The sequence below is a fragment of the Syngnathoides biaculeatus genome, chromosome 18, assembly GCF_019802595.1.
Source record: "Syngnathoides biaculeatus isolate LvHL_M chromosome 18, ASM1980259v1, whole genome shotgun sequence".
Classification (NCBI taxonomy): Eukaryota; Metazoa; Chordata; class Actinopteri; order Syngnathiformes; family Syngnathidae; genus Syngnathoides; species Syngnathoides biaculeatus.
In genome coordinates, this window is record NC_084657.1 from 2,848,737 (window position 1) to 2,875,678 (window position 26,942).

Consider the following 26,942-nt stretch of genomic DNA (forward strand, 5'->3'; position numbering starts at 1 on the left):
GCGGTGAAGCACTATCATCATAATATACAGAAAAAAATAAGCATTTTTTTGTCATAAAAACATTTAATTTTAAGTCAATCAGTTAGATATATTTTTGGAAATAAGGAAAATACATGCTAAATGCATTGTTCATTTGTTGTCTCTGCGATGTCCTATTTCAGACAGAAAATTTAAACTTGTTTCCTTGCATGTAAAAATCGAATTCAATTTGCAGAGTTCTGTATTATGAAATTCATCAAAAATTTCACAGAAAATGTGTTTTCTTGCTTGTCCACGGATGAAGTTTGGGAAAATATTTACACCGCTTTTTTGCAAAAATCCGTCGGCCTATAAAGGCGAAGCAGAGAGTGACAACTGTAAACAAAACTTTGTTCAAGGAATTAAGCTCATCAGAAAATTAAAAAAATAACCCTTTACAACCCTTTTCGTGGAACATTTTACTAAGGTTCACCGAGCGTTGGACGCGTTTGGCTAGCGTTAGTCAGTCGTAACTCGAGCTTTACTTGGTTGTTACTTAATCGTTTCCTTAGCAGTGAAGGACTCACTGGCGACATGTCAACGACCACTGAACAATCCCGTATCGCAGACAGCGTGTGACTAAAGTCAAACGAACGTCGTTTGGAGTACATTGAGCGTCATTCGTGCATTTCCCGAACGTCCGTGCATATGGGTATATAAACCGATGCTTTGTAAAAGCAAGGTCCATTTAATATTAAGCTACAGTAGAGAGCACCTACTACGGAAGATCCAGAAAGCAGCAGTTCGTTTTCGCGGAAAAACTCCACCAGACTATCCTCGACATCCCGGTCCAGGATCCTGCAATCCTTTCTCTGCTTCTTTTGTCTCTTTGTCGGACCGTCCTCACTGGGGTTTGCAAGGTTTTTAGGGTCCCCAAGGGGGTGTCACATGGTGCGTGACTTTGCGGACTTGCTCTTCCTCCTGCAGTTGTTTTTCCTCCAAACACATTGCTGGTGATGAAAGAGGCTTAGCTTTCTTACTAGCAGCGCTAGTTGCTGATGTTCACGCCCTAACTTTTTTTCTTCTCTGTTCTAACTCACAACAACAATTGAAGTGACTATGAACTTTCCAACGTTTTAGTGCCGGTTCCACTGTAAAAATTACACGCCAGCAAAACGCTTTTCTGTCGTTATTCACCCATTGGTCACACAGTCAACACAGTCGTCTTACGTTGACAAATCGCTCGTCGCGCCCCAATGACGCGTTTGCACACGCTAATGGTTTTTAGGGGTATCTTATTTGGTCGCTCTTACACGCTTTTCGTGGGTTAGACACACGTTAATCACACGCCAGATGTCTCATTCGCGTTTGAGAATGCTGAAAAATACAACGATTGAAATGTTCAGAGGACGTTGACCAGAACGTCATGGTGTGACGGAGCCTTTAGTAACACCATAATTATGTTATTTAAAATAATTCAAAGACCTGTTGTACACTAAAAGTGTTGGTCCTGCATAAAAGTGCAAATACACTTATTTAGTTTTTAAAATACTGTGTGGCTCTTTTGAAATTAGATTTTAAAATAGTTGGTATTTATGGCTCTCTCAATTGAAAAGGTTCCCGATACCTGGCATAATGGGATGGTGGTTGACTGGCTAGCATCTGCAGCACAGTTCTGAGGACTCAAATCCCTGTGTGGAGTTTGCATGTTCTCCCCATGCTTGTGTGTGTTTTTTTTTTTCCCCCAGAAACTCCGGTTCCCTCCCCCTTCCCAAAATCAAGCATGGTCTGCTAATTGAAACCTCTAAATTGGTGTGAATGGCAATGCGAAGGATTTTGTTTATATGTGTACTACGATTGGTTGGCGACCAGTTCAGGGTGTACCCCACCTCTTTCCCGAAGATAGCTGTGATAGGCTCCGGCACTCCCTTGTGAGGATAAGTGAATCAGAAATGGGTGGATGTTATAGCATAATTCTGCCCCAGTGTCTTAAGCAAGGTCCATCAGGGACGCGTACATTGATTTAGTGTAGAAAAACTTGATAGCCTTGACCTCAACTCAATCAAACACCGACTGGTCAGCAACACCCTTTTTTAAGTGACCTCACACGTTGACCTTCGCTACTGTGAACAATCATTTTTTTTTCCCCAAGTTTACAATGGCTTGAGACCCCTATAGAGCTCGTGCACGTGACGTCACAGTTTGCACGGCGCCATATTGCCGGTCAAGCCTGGCTGCTCTGCAGTGAAAGAGCTGTTGAACTGGAGCAGATTTTTCAAATTGCCTGAGACCTGGTGTGCTGTTGGTTGTCACAATAGATGACACAATTCTTCAAAGAAATCATTCGATAGATCATCAGATGAAAACATCAGAAAAGATCGATGGGTTGCCGGTCAAACAAAGCTGCTCGGGAGTCGTTGAACCGGAGCACATTTTTCCCAATGCCTAAGATGTGTTGTGCTGTTGGTTGTTACAACAGAAAAGACAGATATTCAAAGAGGTCATTCTATAGAATACTAGCTGAAAAGACGAGAAAAGATCAATGGATTTCGGAAATGAAATGTGATGGATGGTGCCCAACCAAATACTCATACCTGTGTAGCGATCATTTCATTTCAGGTAGCAATTATTCTTGTCAATCTCAAATAACCAAGAAGTATTTATAATGCCAAGTTGCCTCATTTGAGAACAATGCATTTAAAAAAAAATAATAACTAAAAAAAAAAACATCTGTCACGGAGAGGTGTGGCCGATATACACTTCCGTGTATATAGGAGGCGACTCCCTGTCCTGAATCTTTTTCCAATCGTAGTTAATGAATGCTAGTATGTGTAAAACATGGGGTCATTTATTTAAATATTGGTATTTGTATTGGAAAAACCTGAGTGTGGCCATCACTAGGGTGGATTTACTCTTCATTGAGAACAGACCTAGCAAAGAAGTACTTGAATGCGGCCAGACTTTTCTACGCTTTCAAATTCTTCCGCGTAAATCTCGACGACTTACTCAGCAGGTACATGTGTAGATCCAGTTGTCCGAGATAATTGGAAGCGGGTTAACAGTCCACTTTCTTATCGGCGAAACCATCGCATTAAATATGGTTCCACTGTGCCAAGTGTCTCTTATTTTTCCACGTATCTTCGTTTATTATCACCTTCTAAATGTTTAACGGTATCGAACAAAACTCTGGCGTCGTGCTTTAAGACATATTTTCGTGTCATCTCCAACCGACTTAGCATTGAAGAATGCTTTGCTAGACTGGCAATATGGCCATTCACGTGATTCCGGTAACTTCGGTGCACGAGCTCTAAAAAATGTTTTTTTTCCCCCCACATTGAAACCAAGACAAAGGGTAGAACATAGATTAATATAATTAATGTAAAGAATCTGACAGGACTGATCAACATTGTAAATATGGGAACAAAAGTGACTAAAAGGAAATTACAACCGTGACAGTTAAACAATATCTGCAGTACTATACACAAAAATCACAACTATTACAAATGTAAAACAATTTCACTATTATTCTGTGAAAACTGCATAACAGTATGTACACATATATACATATATATGTGTGTGTGTGTTTAATGATGATGAAAAGTGTCCATTTGTTCAGGGTCACTGGCTGTACAATACTATTTATATAAAATAGAGTCGTCTAATTCAGTGATTCCCAACCAGTGTGCCGTGAGCACTCTTTAGGTGCGCCATGGGAAATTATCACCTGTTATTTAACTGCTCAAATAAATATTTACAATCAATAATGTAACTTTGTTCCTCTTTTTATGCCAGCGAGGCATCATGAGAGATAGAACAAATGAAAGGTCTTCTATTCAGGAATTATGATGTAGTTTTTGTGACCCTTTTGTTTGTTGATGTGCCATGAGATTTTTCTGTTGTCAAATATGTGCCTTGGTTCCATAAAGATTGGAGATCACTGGTTTCATCATTTTTTCTCATTTAAATGTCCCCTCCATCAATGTATTTTATTTTTAGAGTCTTTGATGTTATAATAAAATAAAAATAACAAATTGATTGAAAGATAATTTGCATTGAAAATGCCCCAAATGTCCTTCTTTCAGCTATTTTAGTTGTTTTTTTTCACCTGGCCTTTGAGACGGTCGGATTTCTCATTCATATGTGACATTTAATTGAGCTATCATCTAATTCAATCGCTCGTCAGAGATTCTAGAAGCTACGATGAAGCTCGGGGCAGCTGTGCATTCTTGGCGACGCCGTGTCCACCGATGCTACGTTCGGACTCATAACCTTCGAAAGAGTTTGATGGCTGGGTTATTTACACACTATATTGTTAAGTACGGTTGTAAAACAACATATATAAACTTTAAGTCATTTTATGTATTGGCAGCGGCTGAGACTCGCTCATTTAAAACCTTTAAATGCCTCGTTGCCATTGAGCTAGGTTGAGTGGGTGGGTACCAACCACCAAGTGACCAAGTACTTGAATATTAATTTTACAAAACTACATCACGTCAGCGACTTCAATTCTGCCCGTTGTGGCATTTATAGACTTTTGCATTCTATGGACCAACCACACAGATGTCACATTCACTTTGACCAATGTTTTGCATACGACAGAAGGGGGAAAAAAAATGGATTCTGATGGAACGGGACCTTGAAATTTGAATCCAATCTGTATTGTTCTTTGTTTGATATCCCTTAATTTAGCTACTCTACCATGACAGTGTTTCATATGTACAGTTTTTCGCCATGTGAATGTAAGTTGCAAATTAAACGATGAACTTAAGTTAACGGGGAAACTAATATCGTAATTTCCGGCCTACAAGCCCTGACTTTTTTCACACCCTTTCAACCCTGCGGTTTATGCGGGGATGCGGCTAATTTGTGCATTTTTTCTAACGGCCGCAAGGGGGCACTTGAGCGGAAAAGATAAGAATGAGACCGGTGGAATATATCTGTCGGGGAAGTGACTTTAACTGGCCCTGTTAGCACTGTGTTAGCGCTGTGCTAGCGTGTTGCTGCTCTGTTACTGGCGTGTCTCTGATATTTACCGGTACATTTTATTTGAACTGACCCTGTTAGTGTTAGTGCTAGCTTTAGCGCTAGCACTAGCATAGCGCTAGCGTGAAACTCTGTGTCCCGTCTTTCTTTGTAAATATCTCGTGTTTCAATGTTGGTTTCAATGTGGGCACTTGCAGCTTTTACACAGCTGCGGCGTATGTATGTACCAAATGGTATTTCCTTTACAAATGTACTGGGTGAGGCTTATAACCAGGTGCGCTCTGTAGGCCGGGAATTACGGTAATTGACAAAACAGGTCACTTTGTGACCTAAGCAATGAATTCAATATCAGTGATGTTCAGAGGGTTGGATTTGGCAGTGAAGTTGTAATGTCCAATGCGATTCCTTTGATAGTAGAACAGACATGCAAAGCCGATGACGAAAAAGAGAACCAGGGCAACGCCGAGGAAGCTCAGTCCAATCAGTTGGAGTCTGTTGTCTGCACTCTCTGAGGATCCTTGTTAAACAATCAAAACAAGATGTCACAATAGTCATCAGTTGTTATTTCAAAGTATTGGTTAATCATGAAAGAGGTACATTTGCATTACAGTGGATAATGTTCCAAATTCATTAACCCCATTTCGCTCTTATTTTTAAATAACTGTAATAACAGCAAAGATGAGCAAGAGTACCTACACATTCACAAATTTTTTTGATATTTATTTTCTGTCTGCTATTGTGTGAATGGTAAAATGGCTGCCTCATCCTGTCTTTTTAGCTTACAGATCCCTCTGTTGTATTCCAAATACACGATAAGGCTCTCTCCAGTAATATTAATTGTAAAATGACCAAAAAAAAAAAAAAAACGGCAACAGAGCTAGGAAAAGGAACTCTGAAGAGACTTTATGTCCATTCCAACTTTTTTTGCCCAGTTACGTATCTGATTTTGTAATGTCAACATGATCAGTACAATTCTTTTTTTTTTTTTTTTTTCATATAGAACCCATGCCTCTTTCATATGTGATATAAATCGGACTGGTATACGACGCGAGTGCAGTATGGACGCTCACGGCTCACGGGCCTCGCATTTGACATCACCAAGTCACCTAAAAAACGACAAATGTCATAACTGTTCGGAAAAACTGACACGGTGCAAAAATGGCAACGGGCGCCTAAAGAGCAGAAAACAGTCACTGGTGAAAAGGGAATGTTTTCTCTGATTTTCCTTTTTTATTGCCAACAATTAAAATATGTACATCAGTAAATTAATTGATTTTCAAAAAGCAAATGTAGTGCCTTTCAGTTACGTGTATTTTTTTTTTCTTCAGAACCATTATCCTTATTATTACCCTCTTAGTCCCGTTCTCCAGGAGTTGTGGGAAAGCACTCACCTTCCTCAGATTTAAGCAAAGGCCCAGTAGAACCGAACGCTCTTCCAATGGTGTTGGTAGACCAAGTTGTTCTTTGCACGCAGTCCTGAAACAAAAGAACTAGCAAATGTGATATGGGTAAAAAAAAAAATGAAAAAAAAGGGGGGGGGGTTGACATATGAATCCAAAAATAAAGAGTGCACTCACAGGCACACAGGAGTCAGATCCAATCTTCATGCAGATTTGAACATGGCAGTGCAGATATATCAAATTGACATCGACAAAAGAAAATATCTGCACAGAGATACGCGATGTGCTGGAGTTTCCATTCATCAGCACATCAGTGTACATGTTGAGGGCACATCTGTAAAACACAGACGTGAACATGTTGAAAACGCCCTGGGGGGGGGGGGGGAATACTTAATCGCACAAGTTTTTAATAATAGTCATAGTAACTGAAAACAGTGGTAAAAATCGAAAAGCTGGTTTAAGCAGTGGAATGGTGAATCCTTTTATAGAGCTCGTGCACCAACATCACTGAAATCACGTGACTGGCCATATTGATGCTCAAGCAAAGCATTCTTCAATGGTAAATCGGTTGGAGACGCCACAAAAATACGTCTTAAAGCACGACGCCCAGAGTTTTGTCCAAAAACATTAAACATTTAGAAGGTGATAATAAACAAAGGTACGTGGAAAAATGAGAGACACTTGGCATAGAGGACCCATATTTAATACCGAAGTTGATGTTTTCGCCGATAAAAAATTGGACTGTTCCGTTTGTCTTGGACAACTGGATCTACACGCATCTGGTGAGTAAGTCATCCGGATTTACAGGGAAGAGTTTGAAACTGTAGAAAAGTCTGGACCCATACAAATACTTTGTTGCTGGATCTGTTCTCAATCAAGAATAAATCCCACATAGCAATGGAGCCACTCAGATTTTTTCAACACAAATACCAATATTTAAATAAACGAATCCTGGTTTTACACAAACTCGCATTAATTAACTATGATTGGGGGAAAAAAAGACAGCGAATCGGCTCCTCGTACATGGAAGCGTGTTGCGGCCACAGGTTAACCAATGTAAAGCTCTCCGTGACAGACGGTTTATTTTCTTTTTTTAAAAACGCATTGGACTCATTTGAGAACAATGCATATTTAAAAAAAAAAAAAAAAAAAAAGGCTGTCAGGGAGAGGTTTACCGAAGTTTGTGCGGTCACAACGCGCTTCCGTGTACGTTGATGGAGACGACTCCCCGCTGTATTTTTTATTATCATAGTTGACCACTGATAACATTACAAATGTCAAACCATGTTCCTATTTGTGGCTAGGGTGGGGGCTGGTGCGTACACACAAAAACTAACAAATAGGAAAAGATGGGAGAGGAAAGAAACGGGCTATGGGTAAGACAGAGTCACTGATGAGGGGTGAGATTGGATGATTTTACTGTGTCAAAGCAGCTGTAAGAACCTGTGAAATGTTATGTTTGTATAACCTTTGTTGTCATTATTGGGCTCAGTATAAGCAATTAAGTTTTGGGGTGGGATCATAATATGTCTCTTTAAACTTGAAGTGCTTACCTGCGGTCCAGGAAGACAAAGCGTTTGCTGTCTAGCGGATTTTGGGAGGGGGTGGCCCAGCATGAGTAGATCACTACTTTGATCTCTTCGGCAGAGGTATTCATGCTCACTTCCACCACCACAGCCTCCTCTGGGGACAAGCTGGAGTTGGAAGGTAGAGGATAAGTGCCGTTCAGCAGCTGCACGGTCACCTGGAACATCCCGGAGCCTGAGATCACATCTTGGATCAATTCATACCTGCAAACAATGACAATGTTACGCAGTAAAAAATAAATGTTAAATTTATTTTTATGGTTCAAAGCAAGATGATTATGATAAGATCCAAACAGGAGTTGATTTAGGGCAAGAGGCTGCAAACACCCTCGTCAGTCATAGGGTTCATTTAGAAAAACAGCCATTCATACTCAGATTTAAAGGGGAATTTGGTTTTCAACGCAACTTGTTCTATACAAGGTTTTTTTTTAGGGGGGGTTAGTCTTTTGAGAGAGCATGCAAATTCCTCACAGACAAGTCCTCTGTCAACATTTTCCAAGAAATCATTATGTGATACGGGAAACAAGTCTTAGTTTTACAAATACATTTCAAACAGACCTCATTTTATTATTGTTATAATCATTATTATGTATTCAGGAAACAAATATATGGGAAAAATGTACCTGAATGTTCTGAAAATAAACGCCCCAAAAAAAATTTAATATTACGAGAATTAAGCTTAACAACTTCAGAAAATTAAAAACTTGTGGCAGATTTTTGTTTAACTATTTTCAATGTGACAAGAATATTCATATATTTTATGAGGAAAAAATGCATGTCCGACCATCCATTTTTTTGAGCTGCTCATCCTCACAAGGGCTGCGTGAGTGCTGGAGCCTATCCCAGCTATATTCGGGCAGGAGGTGGGGTACACCCTGAACTGGTCACCAGGCAGTTCAGGGAACAGTTCAGCAAACAAACATTCATACACATGTTCACATAAGCGCTGTTGGGTTTTAAACATTTATTTAGGGGCTAAGTTATTTAACATTTATGTACGATGTGTTCAAACTGTATAATGTTACAATGGCCTCCAATCATATTGAATAGGCTTTTTAGGAAAATAACCCTCCTTTTTAATGAATGCTAATATGGCAACTATGCTGCTGTATTTTAAAGGGGAATTCCAGTGGTTTGCATTAACAATGTATCCAATAGGTCATGTAATATGTACTCTATCTTGACAATGTGACGTTAAATCCTCTCACACTTAATAGTGTTTGAGAAGATTTTTATCGACAATTATGAATTTTCAGGGGCGCTGCCATTTTCGCGAGTCACATGACCGACGTGCGTGCATGTGACGTGTTACTTGCCGTTCCCAATGCTGGATTACACGGGACATCATTATGCCCAGCGCTGATTTCTCAGATTTATCCTCATCTGATGAAGAAATAGCAGTATCGGTTGATCGGGAAGACGGAGGAATACTTCCATACAGATTTGAACCCGTGGCTGTAAATAATGCCGCTGAGCGGCGGAGCCGTGAGCTGATCTCCGCCGAGCGCTTGGCTGTAAATATTGTTGAACATTCGGACGGGCGAGCTCCGGGGCTCCTCGGTCGAGCGAGCTCATCAAACTCCGCGTCAATCCGCCCAAAGAGCCAGCCGAATAATCAACATTATTTACAGCCAAGTTCCAGGGCTCGGCAGGGAGCGAGCTCACAGCTCGACCGCTCGTTGGCATTATTTACAGCCGCAGGTTCAAATCTATGTGGAAGTATTCCTCCGTCTTCCCGATCATCCAATACTGCTATTTCTTCATCAGATGAGGATAAATCCGAGAAATCAGCCCTGAGCATAATGGTGTCCCATGTAATCTAGCGTTTGGAACGGCACGTGACACGTCACATCCACGCACGTAGGTCATGTGATTCGCTAAAATGGCAGCGCCCCTGAAAATTCGTAATTGTCGGTTAAAAACCTTCTCAAAATACTATTAAATGAGATGGGATTTAACATCACATTGTCAAGAAAGAGTACATATTACATAACCTATTGGATACATTGTTAATGCAAACCACCAGAATTCCCCTTTCATGTTGGGCCTTATGGTGTTCATTGGAGAGCATTTTTTAAAGTGGTACTTGCTGTAAAAGTCAGAGAACTCCACTGTCCTAGTCTTTTGGCAATTTTCTTTTTAAGGTGACCCAAACACTTATTATACAATGTTCAAGTGGTTGAGTGGTTGAGATTAATAGCTTGGGATCCGAAGAGCAGAAATCTTGACATAATTTATCACGAGACTTTTGGATCATAACAGCCCTACGCGAAGCGAAAACAACCGATTGGTTTGCAACAATTTGGAAAAATCCTGAGAGCAAGGGAACCATACCCCATGGAGCCAAAGTCAGCAGACATGAGCATGCTCCTCATATAGATGCATATAATGGGAACTTCCAGGCGCAATTTGGGTGCCTCCAGCGTTCCGTTGGGTGACATGTAAGTTTCCATGGTGTTGAACAGTGTGACAGATGCCATGTAGTATGAATCATTCTAAAATAATAAAATAGTCGTCAAGGTTTCAATATATTTAAAGCACTCTACATGAGAGACAAAAAAGCTAAAAGTACATACGATAACTCACTTGTGCAAAAATTGTGATGCACTCATTCCACTCCACGACCAGCTGAGCATGGCTGGCATTGAAGCCGCTGACCCCGCATTCACGACGACCCAGGTAGAGCGTGTCCGCTCGGATGTTATTATTATATAGAAACTCTCTAGTAACTGTCACTGTCATTCCAGTAACTGCACAGTCAACTGAAATATCGCCGACAATAGAATACATTCTATGGGATGTGACATTGGAAATCAGGTCTGCATCGGGAGTCGTGTGGTCAGTCCAAACAGTTGTGGATGGAGTCAGGGTTGGAATTACATGAGTGGTTGTTGCAGTGGTGCTGGCTGTTAGTTCAAATGTGCTTGTTGGAACAGTGGCGGCAGTAGTAGGTACTCTAGTGGGGGTTGTTGCTGCGATTGTGTGGATTGTTAGTTCTCCAGAAATGGATGTGGGTGAAGCAAATGTGGTTGATGGCACAGTGGAATTGGTTGTTGGTACCACGGTGGTTGTTGGTACAATGGTAGTAGTTTGTGTGATAGAGATGGTTGTTGGTGCCATAGTTACAGTTGTTGGTGCGGTAGAGGTGGTTGTTGGTACCAAGTTGGCAATTGCTGGCGCATTACTGGTGGTTGCTGTTGCTGGTGTAGTAGAGATGGTTGTTGGGACTATGGTCCCAGTTGTTGGTCCAATGGTGGTTGTTGGCGCATTAGAGGTGGTTGTTGGTACCATGTTGGTAGTTTCTGGCGCATTACTAGCGGTTGTTGGGACTATAGTTGCAGTTGCTGGTGTGATAGAAGTGGTTGTTGGGACTATGGTCGCAGTTGTTTGCGCAATTGTTGGGGTTAGTGCCACAACAATGGTGGTTGTTGGTGCACTAGAGGTGGTTGTTGGTACCATGTTGTCAGTTGCTGGCGCATCACTGGTGGTTGTTGGTGTTATGGTTGCAATAGCTGGTGTAATAGAGGTAGTTGTTTGTACTGTAGTTGCAGTTGTTGGTACAATTGTTGAGGTTAGTGCCACATCCGCTGTGGTTGTTGGCCCACTAGAGGAGGTTGTTGGTACTATGGTTGCAGTGGCTGGTGTGATAGAGGTGATTGTTTGAAGTATAGTCAGAGTTGTTGGTTCAATTGTGGTGGTTAGTGCCCCATCAGTGGTGGTTGTTGGTGCACTGGAGGTGGTTGTTGGTACCATGGTTGTAATTCTTGGTGTGATAGTGGTAGATGTTGCTCCAATTGTGGCAATTATTAATGCGGTAGAGGTGGATGCAGGTGAACTAGTGGCATCTATTTCATCAGGGGTGATTCCAGTAATTTTCTCTAGAGTATTCCTGATCGTATTTGGAGCTGGATAGCTAGATGATGTTATTTGAAATAAAGGGGAAGTGTTGCCTGAGGAAAATGTTGACGGTAATGTTGTGGTCTCCATCGGAGCTGCACAAGACAAAATATATTGGAAAATAACAGTGAATAAAAAGTTTAGCTGTACTATATATATTGTAGATCATGAAAATGGCAACCTTTTCAAAAAACTATTCTGATGAAAAAAATAAGTGGGGTCATCCATAAAAAATATTTAAGTTTCCCGTAACCCAACCAACTGTAAATATTCAAAAGCAAATAAAATTGGCGAAGTTGGCATTTTTTTTTTAAATTTCAATACGAAGGGGACGTAAGTCTGCACAAGGGAAGTAACTCGGGTCCTGTCTCAAACATTAACCAATCAGGAAGTGATTTTCTCGCCGTCTACCTTGTGCTATCAGCTATCATGTCAAACGGCATGCTGTTTGCTCTCTTGCTTATTTTAGCCGGCAAATACATCGTGAGTAATAAGTTCATAAAGGTGAGTCCTTCTTTAATACTCCAAGATCCATTCAAACAAATTGCCCCGGAAGAATTTGGAGATGACATGCTGTCTGAGATAGAAGCACTCCGACCGGGGAAACGCACGGTGGCATCCAATGCGAATGTCCTCGAGATTTTGAGATGTTGTTACAGTTCGATCCGGATCTTAGAGTAGTGATTTTTCATTTGAGGAAAAATGCCACTGCTGATCGACCCAAAATGGATGCATTTATCACTATGATGGAAGGTGCCAAGGTCAAAGTCAAGACCTTTCCTTCCCGTTAACAAAAATGGTGATCTGGGAAACCACCGCCTTTTTCACAAAGTCCTGGAAGAGGTCGACCAAGCATTCCCTGCGCCTTGTTCCCAAGTTCAGTATCCAAAGAAGAAGATATGTATGTTACCCAGGTATCCACATCAGTGATTTTAAATCATTATTGGGAAGTTGAAAATGTGAAGAAATGAATATTTATATAATTTATAGCCAAAACGTAAGCTACATTGACACACTATGAATATATTTATTGGTAGTATATGGGGCAAACTATTTGCAGAATACCATAGGATGGACCTTTTCAAAAACAAAAATAAAAGTCCCACCTTGCTACCAACTATTTTTTTTTTCCACTCTTGTTACTGGAAACCAAAGTATTTTTATGGATGGCCTGACATTTAACTCTTCGGTCAATAATAACTACAAACTATCAAGATACCTATGGAAGAAAACACATCAGGTCTCAAATTAGAACATGGAAAGTGTTGAGGCTTAGTGAATCTAAAGATGATAATTATTAACACAATTACAAAAGGTACTCTATGTATTGTAGGGCACAAAAATCACAATACCACCACAGAATGAAAGACTACAGAGGTGAAAGCATCAAGCCTTAGATTTATGTGTTTGGGGAACATAAGACGGCAATTACCGATATGTGAGCTGTCACCTTGTCGTGGTGGAGGGGTTTATGAGTCCCAATGATCCTAGGAGCTAAGTTGTCTCGGGGCTTCACGCCCCTTATAGGACCACCTGTGGCAAACAGTTCCTATGTGAGGGACCGGACCAGCACGGCTCCATAATCACCTATGTTAAGTAAAAATAATGGATCTAGGTTTCTCTTTTCCCAGATGCGGATCACTGTGGCCCCCCTTTGGAGCCAGCCCTGAAGGTGGCGCTCAAAGGCAATTGCCTGGTAGACGGGCCTGCACCCACAGGTCTCTATCTGATCCCCGGGTACAGAAACTGGCTGTAGGGATGTGGAATCTCTCTGACAGGGAAGGAGCCTGAGCTGGTGTGCGAGATTGAGAAGTTCCGTCTAGATATAGTTGTGCTCCCCTGCGCACACAGTTTGGGCTTTGATACCAGTCCTCTTGAGTGGGGTTGGACACTTTTCCACTCTTGAGTTGCCCATAGTGAGAGGCGCCGCGGAGATGTGGGCATACCTTTGGCCCCCCAGCTCAGTACCTGTACTTTAGGGTTCACCCCGGTGGAAAAGAGGGTAGCCTGCCTCCACCTTCAGGTGGGGAAACGGGTCTTGACTGTTGTTTGTGCCCATACACCAAGCCCCTTGAATGGGGGGCTGGAGAGCTCACCTGCTGGGGACTCTGTCATTCTGCTCTGGGACTTCAATGCTCATGTGGGCAAGAAAAGTGAGGCCTGGAAGGCCTTGACTGGAAGGAACGCCCCTAGCCCCAACCCTCGAGTGGTATTCTGTTAATGGGACGTCTCTGCTCACCAAGGATTGTCCATAACAAACACTATGCTCAACAAAGCACCCTAAGTCACCATACGATGATTAACTTTGTGATTGTGTCATCGGACTTGCGTCTACATGTCTTGGACACTCAGGAGAAGAGAGGGGCAGACCTGTCAACTGATCACCACCTGGTGGTAAGTTGGCTTCGATGGTGGGGCAAGATGCTGGTTTGATTTGGGAGGCCCAAACATATTGTGAGGATCTGCTGGGAATGTCTGGCAGAATACCCTATCAGAAGGAGTTTCAACTCCCACCTCTGCCAGGGCTCAGTGTCGAACTGCTGCTCCTCTGCATGAGAGGAGCCAGATGAGGTGGTGAGGCATCTAATTCGGATGCCTTCTGGACGCCTTCCTGGAGAGGTTTTCAGGGCGTGTCCCACCATGTGGAGATCATGGGGACACCGCAGGCCACGGTGGAGAGACTATGTCAATCTGTTTGCTTGGGAATACCTCGGGATCCCCTCGGAAGATTCCTTGCTAAAGTTATTTTCCCCGCGAAAATGGATCAATGGATAGAAGAGAATTTGTAGGGTATTGACTTGTGTGCTGAAATTACCTTGTCGTGCTGTGAGACATACCTTGACAAGCTCTACCAGGCCTTTGTGGGTCTGTGTCCATGAATCCATCGAGACAAGAACACGTGTAGGAGCCCCAGGTGTTTGTACATGTAGCCCACTGCGAACAGTCATTTTCTCCTGGAACACATTCGTCAAAATCTACAAGAACAAGTAAACAAAACAAATTTCACTCTTGAGTCAGAATTTATTATTTCATTTACATTGTACCAAATGTTCCATCACACAGGAGAAACAACGCTTAAGAGATCAAAGCTATCTATACTAAGGTGTGGATAATGTGTAAGTTTTAAAGTACTGTGCATTATCAAATCTGTTTTGCTATCTCAATCTCTCATGGCAACATTGAGATTGAAGAGAGAGCTGTGATAATTTGAAAATATCAATAATCTGATGAAATTAATATCTATAGGGGTGCCTTGAGATATGAGTTCATTTGGTTACCATGCTCATGAATCAAACCATCTTTTATCTCACATCATCTTTCCTCAGCAATATAAATTGGAATGCCATTAATCTAGTCCAGCTACCCCCCAAAATCAGTCTGTAATTTTAAAAAGGAAAATAGCACTAATACTGTACTTTCTGAAAACATAATTATGATAACATGATTAAATGCAATGTTAAGAACTACACTGTGAACCGTGATTAATTAGGCGGCATCATACTGCAGCTGTAGAGCGTTGGCCTCAGTTTTGAGGACTGGGGTTCAAATCTTGGCCCCACCTGTGTTGAGTTTGCATGTTCTCCCCGTGCCTCCGTGAGTTTACTCCAGGCAGTTTGGCTTCCTCCCATATCCCAAAAACATTCATTCATTGGAGACTTTAAATTGCCCCTCGGTGTGATTGTGAGTGCGACTGTTTTTTTGTTTCTATGTGCCCTCCGATTGGCTGGCAACCAGTTAAGCGTGCACCCTGCCTCCTTCGCGATGACAGCCGGGGTTGGCTCCAGCATTCACACGGCCATCATGAGGATAAGCGGCTCAGAAAATGGATGGATGGATGGATGGATGGATCGTGATTCATAAATTGTGGCTCCTTATGGTATGTGGAACTTTGCCACCAGGATGCACTATAAAACGGTCATAGAGACGAACCAAGAGGATTTTCACAATGACTGTGAGTGAGTTAGTTACTCCAAAAATAACTATTACTGTACTCACTTTTCAGGAAAAAGAAGATATGGCTGTTAGAATTGTTATATTGTCTGTCCATATGCGTTACTGACGCACGGTTTGTGTTATATTATCAATTGCTCAAAGCGTTATAAGACCGCCATATAGTTGCCATTGGTGAGCTCCTCTGGGGTGTTTTCCATTGTGTCCATGTCCCTTTTTTCAAGCTGCTTATCCACAAAAGGGTTGCAGGAACGCTGGAGCCTATCCCAGCTAACACTGGGCGAAAGGTGGATGTGTTAGCAAATTAAATTAAAGCCCAAGTTACGTTGTTGTTTTAAATACACAATATGAAATCATATTTGTTTGATGTTTAGTTTGACAGCAACTTTAACTGGGAGTGGCAATAAACAGCTTGAAGCCCTTTTTGTGAATTGCTCTCTATCAAACTGAGTGAGTTGAGTTGAATTCACTGTCACCACAAAATATCTCCAGTGTTTGCTCACAAATTAAAGCAAATAGCGCCATATGTTTAAAGCTCGTAAAACGGGGCACTCATAGCTGAAGGCATCACTACATTCAGATTGCATCAGAAAACGTTAGAGTAGGGTTGTCCAAACTTGTTTTCACCAAGGGCATCATACTGAAAAAGCTGATGATCCAAGGACCATGCAATATTGTTACCTTTCCTTTATCAAACATGCAACAAAAGATTCCAATATGTACCTAGCCAATTCAGTAGAATCAAAGCAAACCAACAAACGAAATGTCATTTATTTATTAGAAGTGAAAAGACCAATTCTTTTGGGGTTTCCGGCGGCCCTGGATTGTGGTTGCCGCACCTTTTCTGAGTAGAACGCAGGTTCATTTTTCAGGAGCAGTTTTTAACTACATTCAACATCCAACCTAACCATGACAACTGAGACTCCAGATTGTTGAACAACTGAAGTTTTACATCAAGCAAGAATGGGAAAGGAAGCTTCAATAACTGGTATCCTCAGTTCCCAAATGCTGATTGGGTGTTGTTCAAAGTCAAGGTGACGCACCACACTCGTAAACCTGCCCCTTTCTGATTTTTTTTTTTTTTTTTTTAGAACTCGTTGCACCAATCAAATTGAAAATGATTGAATATTTGCAGGGGAAAAAAAGTTTATCAGTTTGAAGATTAAATATCTCGTCTTATACGATATTCAATTGGCTTTAGTTTGAAAAGGATTTTCAAATCATTGTATTCTGTTTATGTTTATATTTACGTTTTACACATTGTCCAAAATTAATTGGAAATAGGGTTTGTAAAAGCTGCAAACACAAGATTCTGGCCTTTTCCAGACATCATTTTATCTACTGCTTACCCTGTTTAGTCCCAGTTGACTGTGTTCGAAAGACGGACGACACCCTCATTTGGTTACCAGTCAATGACAGACCACTCTTCACTCTTTTTCACTGCGTCATTGAATGGGAAATGAACCCACACTGCCAGCCAAAATCAGGCGAGTGAAACACTACACAATCAATGACTCTTTGCCTTTTCATTTTATTTTAAAGTGTGCCACGGGCCAATAAAAAAGTGTTTTGCTGCAGGTCAGACTTAGGACATCCCTGATTAGATATGTATAGAACACTGCGATAATGTCAAGAAACATACCACTGATGCTTGTGCTGTTTTCATCCATGGTGTATATAGAGCTGTTCATCAATGAGTAGAGTAGTGCTATGGATGTATTTTTGATGTCCTGCTCTTGACTGGGGCTGAAGATCACAGTGAAGTTGACGACCACACTGCCTGGGGAAAGGTTCCTGATCTCGATTCTCACCTGACCAGAATTCACCAAAGCCCGCATCTCTTGGGTCAAAGAGCGGAAGATCTGCAAGGAAAACTATTTACTGTCACAATGTTTCTTGTGACATTACCATTTAATCAGTCAGAAAAACTTAACTCGACACATAATGCACTGACCTCATCTAAAATGCCCACAGTGAGAATTTTGTAGGCCTGGCTGCTTGTATTGTGCAGGTCATCGGTGAATGGGATGTTGGTCAGTCGAGTGGTTGCAACAAGAGCTCGAGCAGCTATAAAGAAGTTGTTTGTTTTTTACAGTGAATACTGAACAATGGATATACAGTACATACCCAAGGGTAATGGATTATCATCACTGATTTTTCCTCACATTATTCTCAAGAAGGTTCATGTGGATGTTTTTTCTTGCATTCCCTTCGTATCTCATTTCACATTTCAAGGAAACTGAATCACGTTCCTTTGTGAATTGTACAATTATATGTCAATATACTATATATATATATATATATATATATATTTACATTTATAGCGAGAAAAAAAAATAATGATTTTGTTACAGTATTAAGTGGCATGATTTGTTTTATCCAAGTTAAAACTGGCTCTCAGTGTCTCAGTAACATCCGTGACGTATCAAAATACTGCAAAGAAAAACAATTATAGCACACTTATGGGCATCTTTTGAGAGTCTTGACCACTGCTCACCCTGCTTCCCTCTACTGTCTCGTGTGCCAATGTGAGTAGGGCTTTATATTTTCACTCATGTCAGCAGCATTTCATCACCAATTGGCAATATCTAAATTGGTGTTGGGGATCAGTACTTGTAATGCATGACGCAGACACATTGGCAAATCGCGTTAGCACATTTGTCATCGGTCACGGGAGTGCTGGAGCCCATCCCAGCTGTCAACGGAAAGGAGGCAGGGTACACCCTGAACTGATTGCCAGCCAATCGCAGGGCACATGGAGGCAGACAAAGAGTCGCACTCACAATCACAGCTAGAGGCAATCTAGAGTCTCCAATTCATGCATGTTTTGGGATGTGGGAGGAAACTGGAGTGCCCAGAGAAAACCCACGCAGGCACGGGGAGAACATGCAAACTCCACACAAGTGGGGCCAGGACTTGAACCCCAGTTCTCAGAACCTTGAGGCCAATGCTCTAACCAGTTGCTCCACAGTGCCGCCCTTTTGTGAGCCATTATTCTATATGACAACAAATAGCATAATTAACAATTCAGCTTTGTGTGAACAGATCCTACCAGTTTTGACAGCAATATAAAGAATATCTTCATGGCTTTTGTTTGTGTGGAGCTGAACAGTGACATTGTAGAGCACTCCGGGCTGCAGTTCCCTTAGTTCCATCATGGTCTCCTCAGTTGTCCACATACTAATAATCTCTGAGCCCTCACTAAGAACCACCATGTAGGTCTGGTTTGATGAGATTAGGGTGGACCAGTACACACAAAAAGAAGAGCCAGTGATATTGGCTGCCTGCAATCGGCTGATGCCAGGGGAGACTGAAAAAGAGAAATGAGGGAAAGCAGAATTATAATTCCTGTTGTATTTACTTCCTGAAGAAGAGAGTTAACAGAGAGACATCAGAATAAGAACTTTCATACAACTTGTGGTTGTTGTCAGAAGCAGGCACTCGGTTAAGTTAGTGAGTCCATATGTTATAGTTTAAAAGACGTGGAGGCATAGTTATGTTGTTTTCAGTGACGTTGAAGCCATGCATCGTGTTGTTGCCTGCAGTCCAAGGTGAGTTTATGTTGGTAAGGGGCAACTCTGAGGGGCCACTGTCGCGGGTGGCATGGTGATGTTGTTTGGTACTAAAGGACGGAATATACTGTGTCCGATGAAGAATTAAGAATGATTTTTGTTCAGTATATAGTTACAAGGGGCAATGAAAATGTTTTTATAAAGTTATCACATCATCCATCCATCCGTTTTCTGAGCCGCTTATCCCCACAAGGATTGTGAGAGTGCCTATCCCGACTATCTTCGGACAGGAGGCCGGGTACACCCTTATTTACTTGCCAGCCAATTACAGGGTACATACAAAACAAATAACTATTTGTACACATATTCACGCCTATGGACTGTTTTGAGTCTTCAATAAACTTATTACAGATGTTTTTGGAATGTGAGAGGAAACTGGAGTACCCATTGAAAACCCATGCAGACACAGGAGAACATGCAAACACTACACAGGCGAGGCTGGATTTCAAGCTTGGTCTTCTAAAGCGTGAGACAAATGTGCTAACCGAGCACCCAACATGCCACCTACTTATAATCACTTCAAAGTATTTACAGGAATGTCTAACAGTTGGGCGTTAGAAGTGGATCATGGAGACTGGGGTTATGGTATGGGCAGTCGTAACAAACACAGGTGGATTTTATTGATGGCATTTGAATGCACAGACCCTTTTTCGTGCCCTTCATCCACGACCATCTCCTCATGTTGGAGGATGATATTCTACAGCCTCATGTTGCAAGGATCTGTAAGGTGAAAACATCGCAGTTCTTGCATTGGCCAGCGTACTTCCTGGACATATCACCCATTGAGCATGTTTGGGATGCTCTGTATCGACGTACACAATGGGGTGTTCCAGTTCCTGCCAATATCCAGCAACTTTTCACGGCCATTGAAGAGGATTGGACCAACATTCCACAGGCCAGAATCAACAACCTAATCAACTCTGTGCGAAGGAGATATGTTTGACTGTGTGAAGCAAATAGTGGTCACAACAGATACAGACCCCCTTGTTTTCTGCCCCCTCAGACCTCCACAATAAAGCACAACAGCACAAGTCACCTTTTATTGTTGCCAGCCTAAGGCACACCTGTACAATAATCAAGCTGTGAGGTGGGATGGATTATCTCAGCCAAGGAGAAATACCCACTAACGGCGATTTAGACGCATTTGTGAACAATATTTCAGGGAAATGGCCTTTTGTGTATGTAGAAAAAAATCTGATCTTTGAGTCCAGCTCATGAAAAAACAAAAACAAGCAAAAACAATAGTGTGTTATGTTGTATTGTATATTTCTTTCATTTGTATAAATGTAGTAATGCTAACCTGCACAATTAGTTCCGGGATTTCTCAGGTCAACATCAAGATACCCTTCATCGCAGGTGCACTGGTAAGAGCCCACTGTGTCGCTACATTGTGCCTTTGGAGAGCAACGATGGAGAGCAGGATGTGCACACTCATTTACATCTACAATGATGAAGAACAGAGACATGAAGGGGTTACACTGGAAGTTCAACGACATTCAAAGACATGTGCCCTGCAATATACACATTAGCCACAAATGATTCCTACAGTAACCAAATTTCAAGATTTTTTTTTTTTTTTTTTTATGGACTAGTCGTCAGCTCATTATATGGCACATGTACTGGAGAAAAACAACCATCACATTCGCAGCTATTGGCAATTTAAAGTCCTTTTTTCATCCAACATTCCATATTTTAGAATGTGGGTGGAAGCTGTCAGAGCTGAGATTTAAGAAAATCTCATTGATGTCACCTAAACAAACTATTTTAGCATTTTATCACTTTCTTTCAAACTAGAGGATGCACATTGATTCGTTATCTGTGATGCTTGTCCTCAAAAGGGTCATGGCCGTGCTGGAGCCTATCCCAGCAATCTTTGGGCGAGAGACATGGAACACCCTGAACTGGTGACTAGCCAATTACAGGGCACATAGAAGCAAACAACCACCACTACCACCTCCCTCATAGTCACACCTATGGGCAAACCGGAGCGCCTGGAAAAAAACCCACGCAGGCACAGCGAGAACATGCAAAATCCATACAAGCGAGGCTGGGATTTGAACCCTTATCCTCAGAATTGTGAGGCAGAGATGCTAACCAGTTGTCCAGCGTGCCACCCAGAGGATGCCCAGTTATGAGAAGTTCAAAATTTGCTTTATTCTAAAATTAATTCATAATTTGGTGCTTAACTATAGATACCTAATTCTCTAAAGCACAGGTGTCAACCCACCAAATCATTTTATAAGACTCACTTCACGGCAAATCATGTGATTGAACAGCTAAAATCTGTACCAACATTTTAAATCGTCATATATGATAAACAATAACATTGAGATAATGCCAGCACTTCATTACCCCCAAATCCGTTTACTGTAACTTCAACAGCAGTTGGACAAAACATTAGCCTTGACTTCCATCCATTTTCTCAGCCGCCTATCCTTACAAGGTTCTCGGGAGTGCTGCAGCCTATCCCAGCTAATTTCAGGCGAAAGGCTGACTACACCCTGAACTGGTCACCAGTCAGTCGCAGGGCACATTCAGAATTATTGATCCATTAATTTGTTATTCTAAGAGAGGGAAAGAGAGATTGTGATGAGGTAATTGGACATTTATATGGTTTCAATGTCCCAACAGCCCTCTGAGGGAAACTGTAACTACAATATGCACCACAACATAAATTGGTTTGAGACTTCTCGTCCTAAGTTAAACAAATGCAAACATGCAAGTCTTTCTACATTTAGTTTTAAATCTAAGCAATCAAAGGTCTCTAAAATAACGTCATCTTCCTCCTGGTATAGACGATACAATATGTGTTGCAATGGTTATTAAGTTTGCATTCACAACATGTATGGCTGTACTTGTGAGTGATATCTACAGTATACAGTGAAGAAAATAAGTATTTGAACACCCTGCTATATTGTAAGTTCTCCCACTTGGAAATCATGGAGGTGTGTGAAATATTTATCGTAGGTCCACTGTAAGAGGGATAATCTAAAAAGAAAAATCCAGAAATCACAATGTATGATTTTTTTTAACAATTTATTTGTGTGATACAGCTGCAAATAAGTACTTGAACACCTGAGAAAACCAATGTTAATATTTGGTACAATAGCCTTTGTTTGCAATTAAAGAGATCACCCGTTTCCTGGAGTTGTTTACCAGGTTTGCACACACCGCAGGAGGGATTTTGGTCAACTCCTCCACGCAGATCTTCTCTAGATCAGACAGGTTTCTAGGCTGTGGCTGAGAAAGACGCAGTTTCAGCTCCCTCCAAAGATTTTCTATTGGGTTTAGGTCTGGAGACTGGCTCGGCCATACCAGATCCCTGGTTTGCTTCTTATGGAGCCACTCCTTCGTTTTCCTGGCTGTGTGCATCGGGTCATTGTCATGTTGAAAGAACCAGCCACGATCCATCTTCAGTGGCTGAGGGAAAGAGGTTGTTCCCCAAAATCTCACAATACATAGCCGCGGTCATCCTCTCCTTAATACAGTGCAGTCGTCCTGTCCCATGTGGATAAAAACACCCCCAAACCATGATGCTACCACCCCCATGCTTCACAGTGGAGATGGTGTTCTTGGGATGGAACTCATCATTCGTCTTCCTCCAAACACGGTTCGTGGACTTATGACCAAAAAGTTCCATTTTGGTCTCATCTGACCACAAAACCTTCTCCCTTGACTCCTCTGTATCATCCAAATGGTCATTGGCAAATTTAAGACGGGCCTTGACATGTGCTGGTTTAAGCAGGGGAACCTTCCGTGCCATGCATGATTTCAAACCATGACGTCTTAGTGTATTACCAACAGTCACCTTGGAAACGGTGGTCGCAGCTCTTTTCAGGTCATTGACCAAGTCCTGTCGTGTAGTCCTGGGTTGATTCCTCACCTTTCTAAGAATCATTGAGACCCCACGAGGTGATATCTTGCGTAGGGCTCCTCTCCGATTGAAATTGACCGTCACGTTTAGCTTATTGCACTTTCTAACGATTGCTCCAACAGTGGATATTTTTTCATGAAGCTGTTTGGCAATTTCTCTGTAGCCCTTTCCAGCCATGTGGAGTTGTACAATTTTGTCTCTGGTGTCTTTGGACAGCTCTTTGGTCTTGGCCATGTTAAACAAGTTTGAGTCTTACTGATTGTATGGGGTGGACAGTTGTCTTTATGCAGCTGACGACCTCACACAGGTGCATCTGATTCAGGATGATACATGGAGTGGAGGTGGACTTTTAAAAGCAGACTTACAGGTCTTTGAGGGTCAGAATTATAGCTGATAGACAGGTTTTCAAATACTTATTTGCAGCTGTATCATACAAATAAATCATTTAAAAAAATCATACATTGTGATTTCTGGATGTTTCTTTTTGGATTATTTCTCCCACAGTGGAAATGCACATACGATGAAAATTTCAGACACCTCCATGATTTCTAAGTGGGAAAACTTGCAATATAGCAGGGTGTTCAAATACTTATTTTCTTCACTGTATGTACATGGGGGGAAGGGCCGTAAGTGTGACTAATTCGGTGGGGTGTTATTTTCTGCCATCGCAGGAAGCGTCCCACAGAAGACGGTCGCTCAAATAGAAGCAGTGGGAGAAGGAAGCTGTGGTGTGACTGAGTCATTCTCTCCTGAATGCTATGTTCCGCGGAAACATCACACACTGTAAGAATGTAATTTCTCGCAAGAAACACAAGTCAAGTCACGAGCAGCCTTGCCTCTCCTTGTCCTCCTCACCTTCCACGGTCACAGCTGACACCTCTTGTATGTGTTTAAGGAGGAAATGCAGTTTTGATGTGACGTCGTGCAGTGAGCAAACAAAGCTGCAGCCTATGAGCAGCGAGGTCGCAGTTCTGTACGGATACACAGGCCATGAAGCGAGGTAATAGACTGAAAGATTGACAGACTGCAGTGCTCCAGTTACCTGTAAAAAAAAAAAAATCAAAAGGAAGTGCATAGAATATGTTAATCATTACCGCATTACAGGATTGAGATGTCAGGTTTGTGGTACCATTGCTTGAAGTAATCTTGTGTGGTTAAGAAGGGCTTCATTGTTCATCAGTTGCTGGTAATCTGTCTTCACTGTCACTGTCGCATTGAAACGGTATTGCCCATTCTCAGTATAATTTGCTGATCCTGATGATCATAGAACATTGTTGAGAGCTTAAATGAGCACATTGCCACCAAATAAGTTCTGCATGACACATTTTGCTGATGGAAATATTTTGGACTAATTGAGTTTTTAAAAAAGATCTGTGATTTACGGTAAGTAATTGGTTTCAATTGATTTTTTTCAATTTTCCATGGACTGTGGAATTTCATTTTTTGTTTTCGAATGAAATTCAACACGTTTTAAAGAATTATAAACATACATTCATCCTAAAAAAAAAAACACACACACACGATCATGTAATAGAGCACAGAGCTCAATCAAGGGTAAACTGCTAACAAAATGGAATTCTAGCTGATAGACAGGTGTTCAAATACTTATTTGCAGCTGTATCATACAACTAAATAATTAAAAAATCATACACTGTGATATCTGGATTTTTCTTTTTAGATTATCTCTCTCACAGTGAATGAACATGCACCAACGATGAAAATTTCAGACCCCTCCATGATTTCTAAGTGGGAGAACTTGCAATGTAGCAGGGTGTTCAAATACTTATTTTCTTGTATTTTCTCATCATGTTCTGATGGGAATAAGGCAGTGCTAAAAGCTGCCAGGGGTGTGGCCAGGGCATTGTCTGTGTGTGACTGCCCCCCATGCCTGATTGGCACCAATTATGCCATGTATTTAAGGCTCGCGTGCGGCGTCACTAGTTCGTTGTATGAGACTGCATGAATATACGAGCATATAATTGTGTAGTAGCCTCGTTGCAATAGCCGAGCGTTCCTGCGCCACAGCAACCAAGTCTAGCTCAGTCGTGTTTTTGCCTCGTAGTTATCCAACCTCATTTTTATGTTTTTGGACCTTGCCTTTTGCCAAGTGTTTTTGTGCCTTTGCCTTAATTGGACTGCTTACCTCTGCCTGAGTTTAAGTTCCTTCAAAAACCATGTCCCTGCCTCACAGTCCTGCATTTGGGTCCAACCCCATGTTCAATGTTTGTGACAAAAGCACAATATTTATGCATGTGACAAACGCACACTCGTAAACATACTTCCCTCGGCACCTGGTGCACAACTTAAACAGCTAAGACTCCAAGATAATCCTATGCTTCTTTATTAAAGATCCATCCATCCATCCTAGCTGAGGGTGAGATGCAGGATGCATCCAAAATTGATCACCAGTCCATCACAGGACTGACACAACCATAAACTTGAATTGGATATGAAGTATTTTTTTTTAAATGTGTTTGGACGAGAAACACATAAATTGATAAGGAAAAAAAATAGAGTTGGCAAAAGTACTCATTGTACTAAAGTAGAAGTTCAGATAATTGTGTAAAAAAAAAAAAAAAAAAAACCCCACACACACACCAGTAAAAGTAGTAGTTTTAAAAATAACTCATATTACGTTCCGTCAGGAAGTATTTGTACGTCATTACTTCCCCGACTGGAGAAGATGCACACTCAACACAGCCAAACCACAAAGTTACACAGCAGCGCAATTTAATATAGTACATTTCTTAACCAATAGCCTTTCCTGCAATTTTTACTGTTTCTGGCGAGAAGATTAGCGTTCCATATGATTGTTACATTGTATTTTTAGAATTCATTAGTTCTGTACACTCATTTGCATTGGGAAATGGGGAAAAAAAAAAAAACACAAGGATACTAACTTGCAGGGTTCTTGCAGCGAAAGTAACCTGATCTCTCGCAGCACTTTTGCCAGTTTGGGCAATCTACATCCCAGTCACAGTCATTGAGCCTAGAATAAGATCCATCTGTGCTTGGGCAGGATCCAGGTTTGGTCATCAACTCCTCACTCCGATTTAAAGCTCCATTAAAAAGAAAATTACATGTTACAAGGCGAATAATTATGAGCGTCAGCATATTTATTGCAGTGCTGTTGTATGCAACCGGTCGATATGAAAATGACAATTTCCCGACAGAAAGACACAAAGTAAATAGCAGTTTTAGAATATTTCTCACGCTTGAAGCTGATACGCTTAGCACTTACAGAGAGCACAATAACTTCCAATTTGTATGTAACCATGGCAACATCTGGTCACCTGCACCATCATCATCCTGTACTCAGTCTGATGAACTATTTTGAAAAGTGTCACTGGACATGCTGTCCAAAAGAGCCAGCCACTGCAAGGTTTGGTCACGGTATATGGAACCCTTCGCAACACCAGGGAACTCACGCTGTGCGTCTCGTTGAAAATACACAAATGGTAGCCAGATGCAGATAGCCTTCTTCCTAGAAAACAACGTACGTGCTCTTTAGTCGTGACATTTCATTGCACAAAATGATCATTACAGACCTTTCTCTCTTGGTAGTATATGAATTATATGTTGAGTCATACCTTCATATGCAGCTGTTTTCTTTGTGTTGAGAGCCAGAAAGGCAAATACCACCCAAATGGAGCACATCCAACCCATTTTTATCAGCATTAAAGCCCTAAATTTACCAGCAGCATTGTAAGTGCATGATCCT

At 41.5% G+C, this 26,942-nt stretch overlaps 1 protein-coding gene across 1 annotated transcript; it reads right to left on the reverse strand.

The window, feature by feature from the left end:
• Positions 1-4,547: 4,547 nt before the first annotated feature.
• umodl1 (uromodulin-like 1) lies at positions 4,548-26,887 on the reverse strand. Its single transcript, XM_061804306.1, has 17 exons — positions 26,812-26,887; positions 26,463-26,705; positions 26,122-26,280; positions 24,351-24,475; positions 24,077-24,263; positions 20,648-20,788; positions 18,828-19,085; positions 17,730-17,842; positions 17,418-17,637; positions 14,662-14,799; positions 11,764-11,919; positions 10,514-10,923; positions 10,262-10,422; positions 7,895-8,131; positions 6,519-6,675; positions 6,333-6,417; positions 4,548-5,458 (listed from the first exon to the last, which is right to left on the reverse strand). The coding sequence occupies exons 1-17, from the start codon at positions 26,885-26,887 to the stop codon at positions 5,271-5,273; spliced, it is 3,054 nt and encodes a 1,017-aa protein (XP_061660290.1). The 3' UTR covers positions 4,548-5,270.
• Between the last annotated feature and the right edge of the window lie 55 nt (positions 26,888-26,942).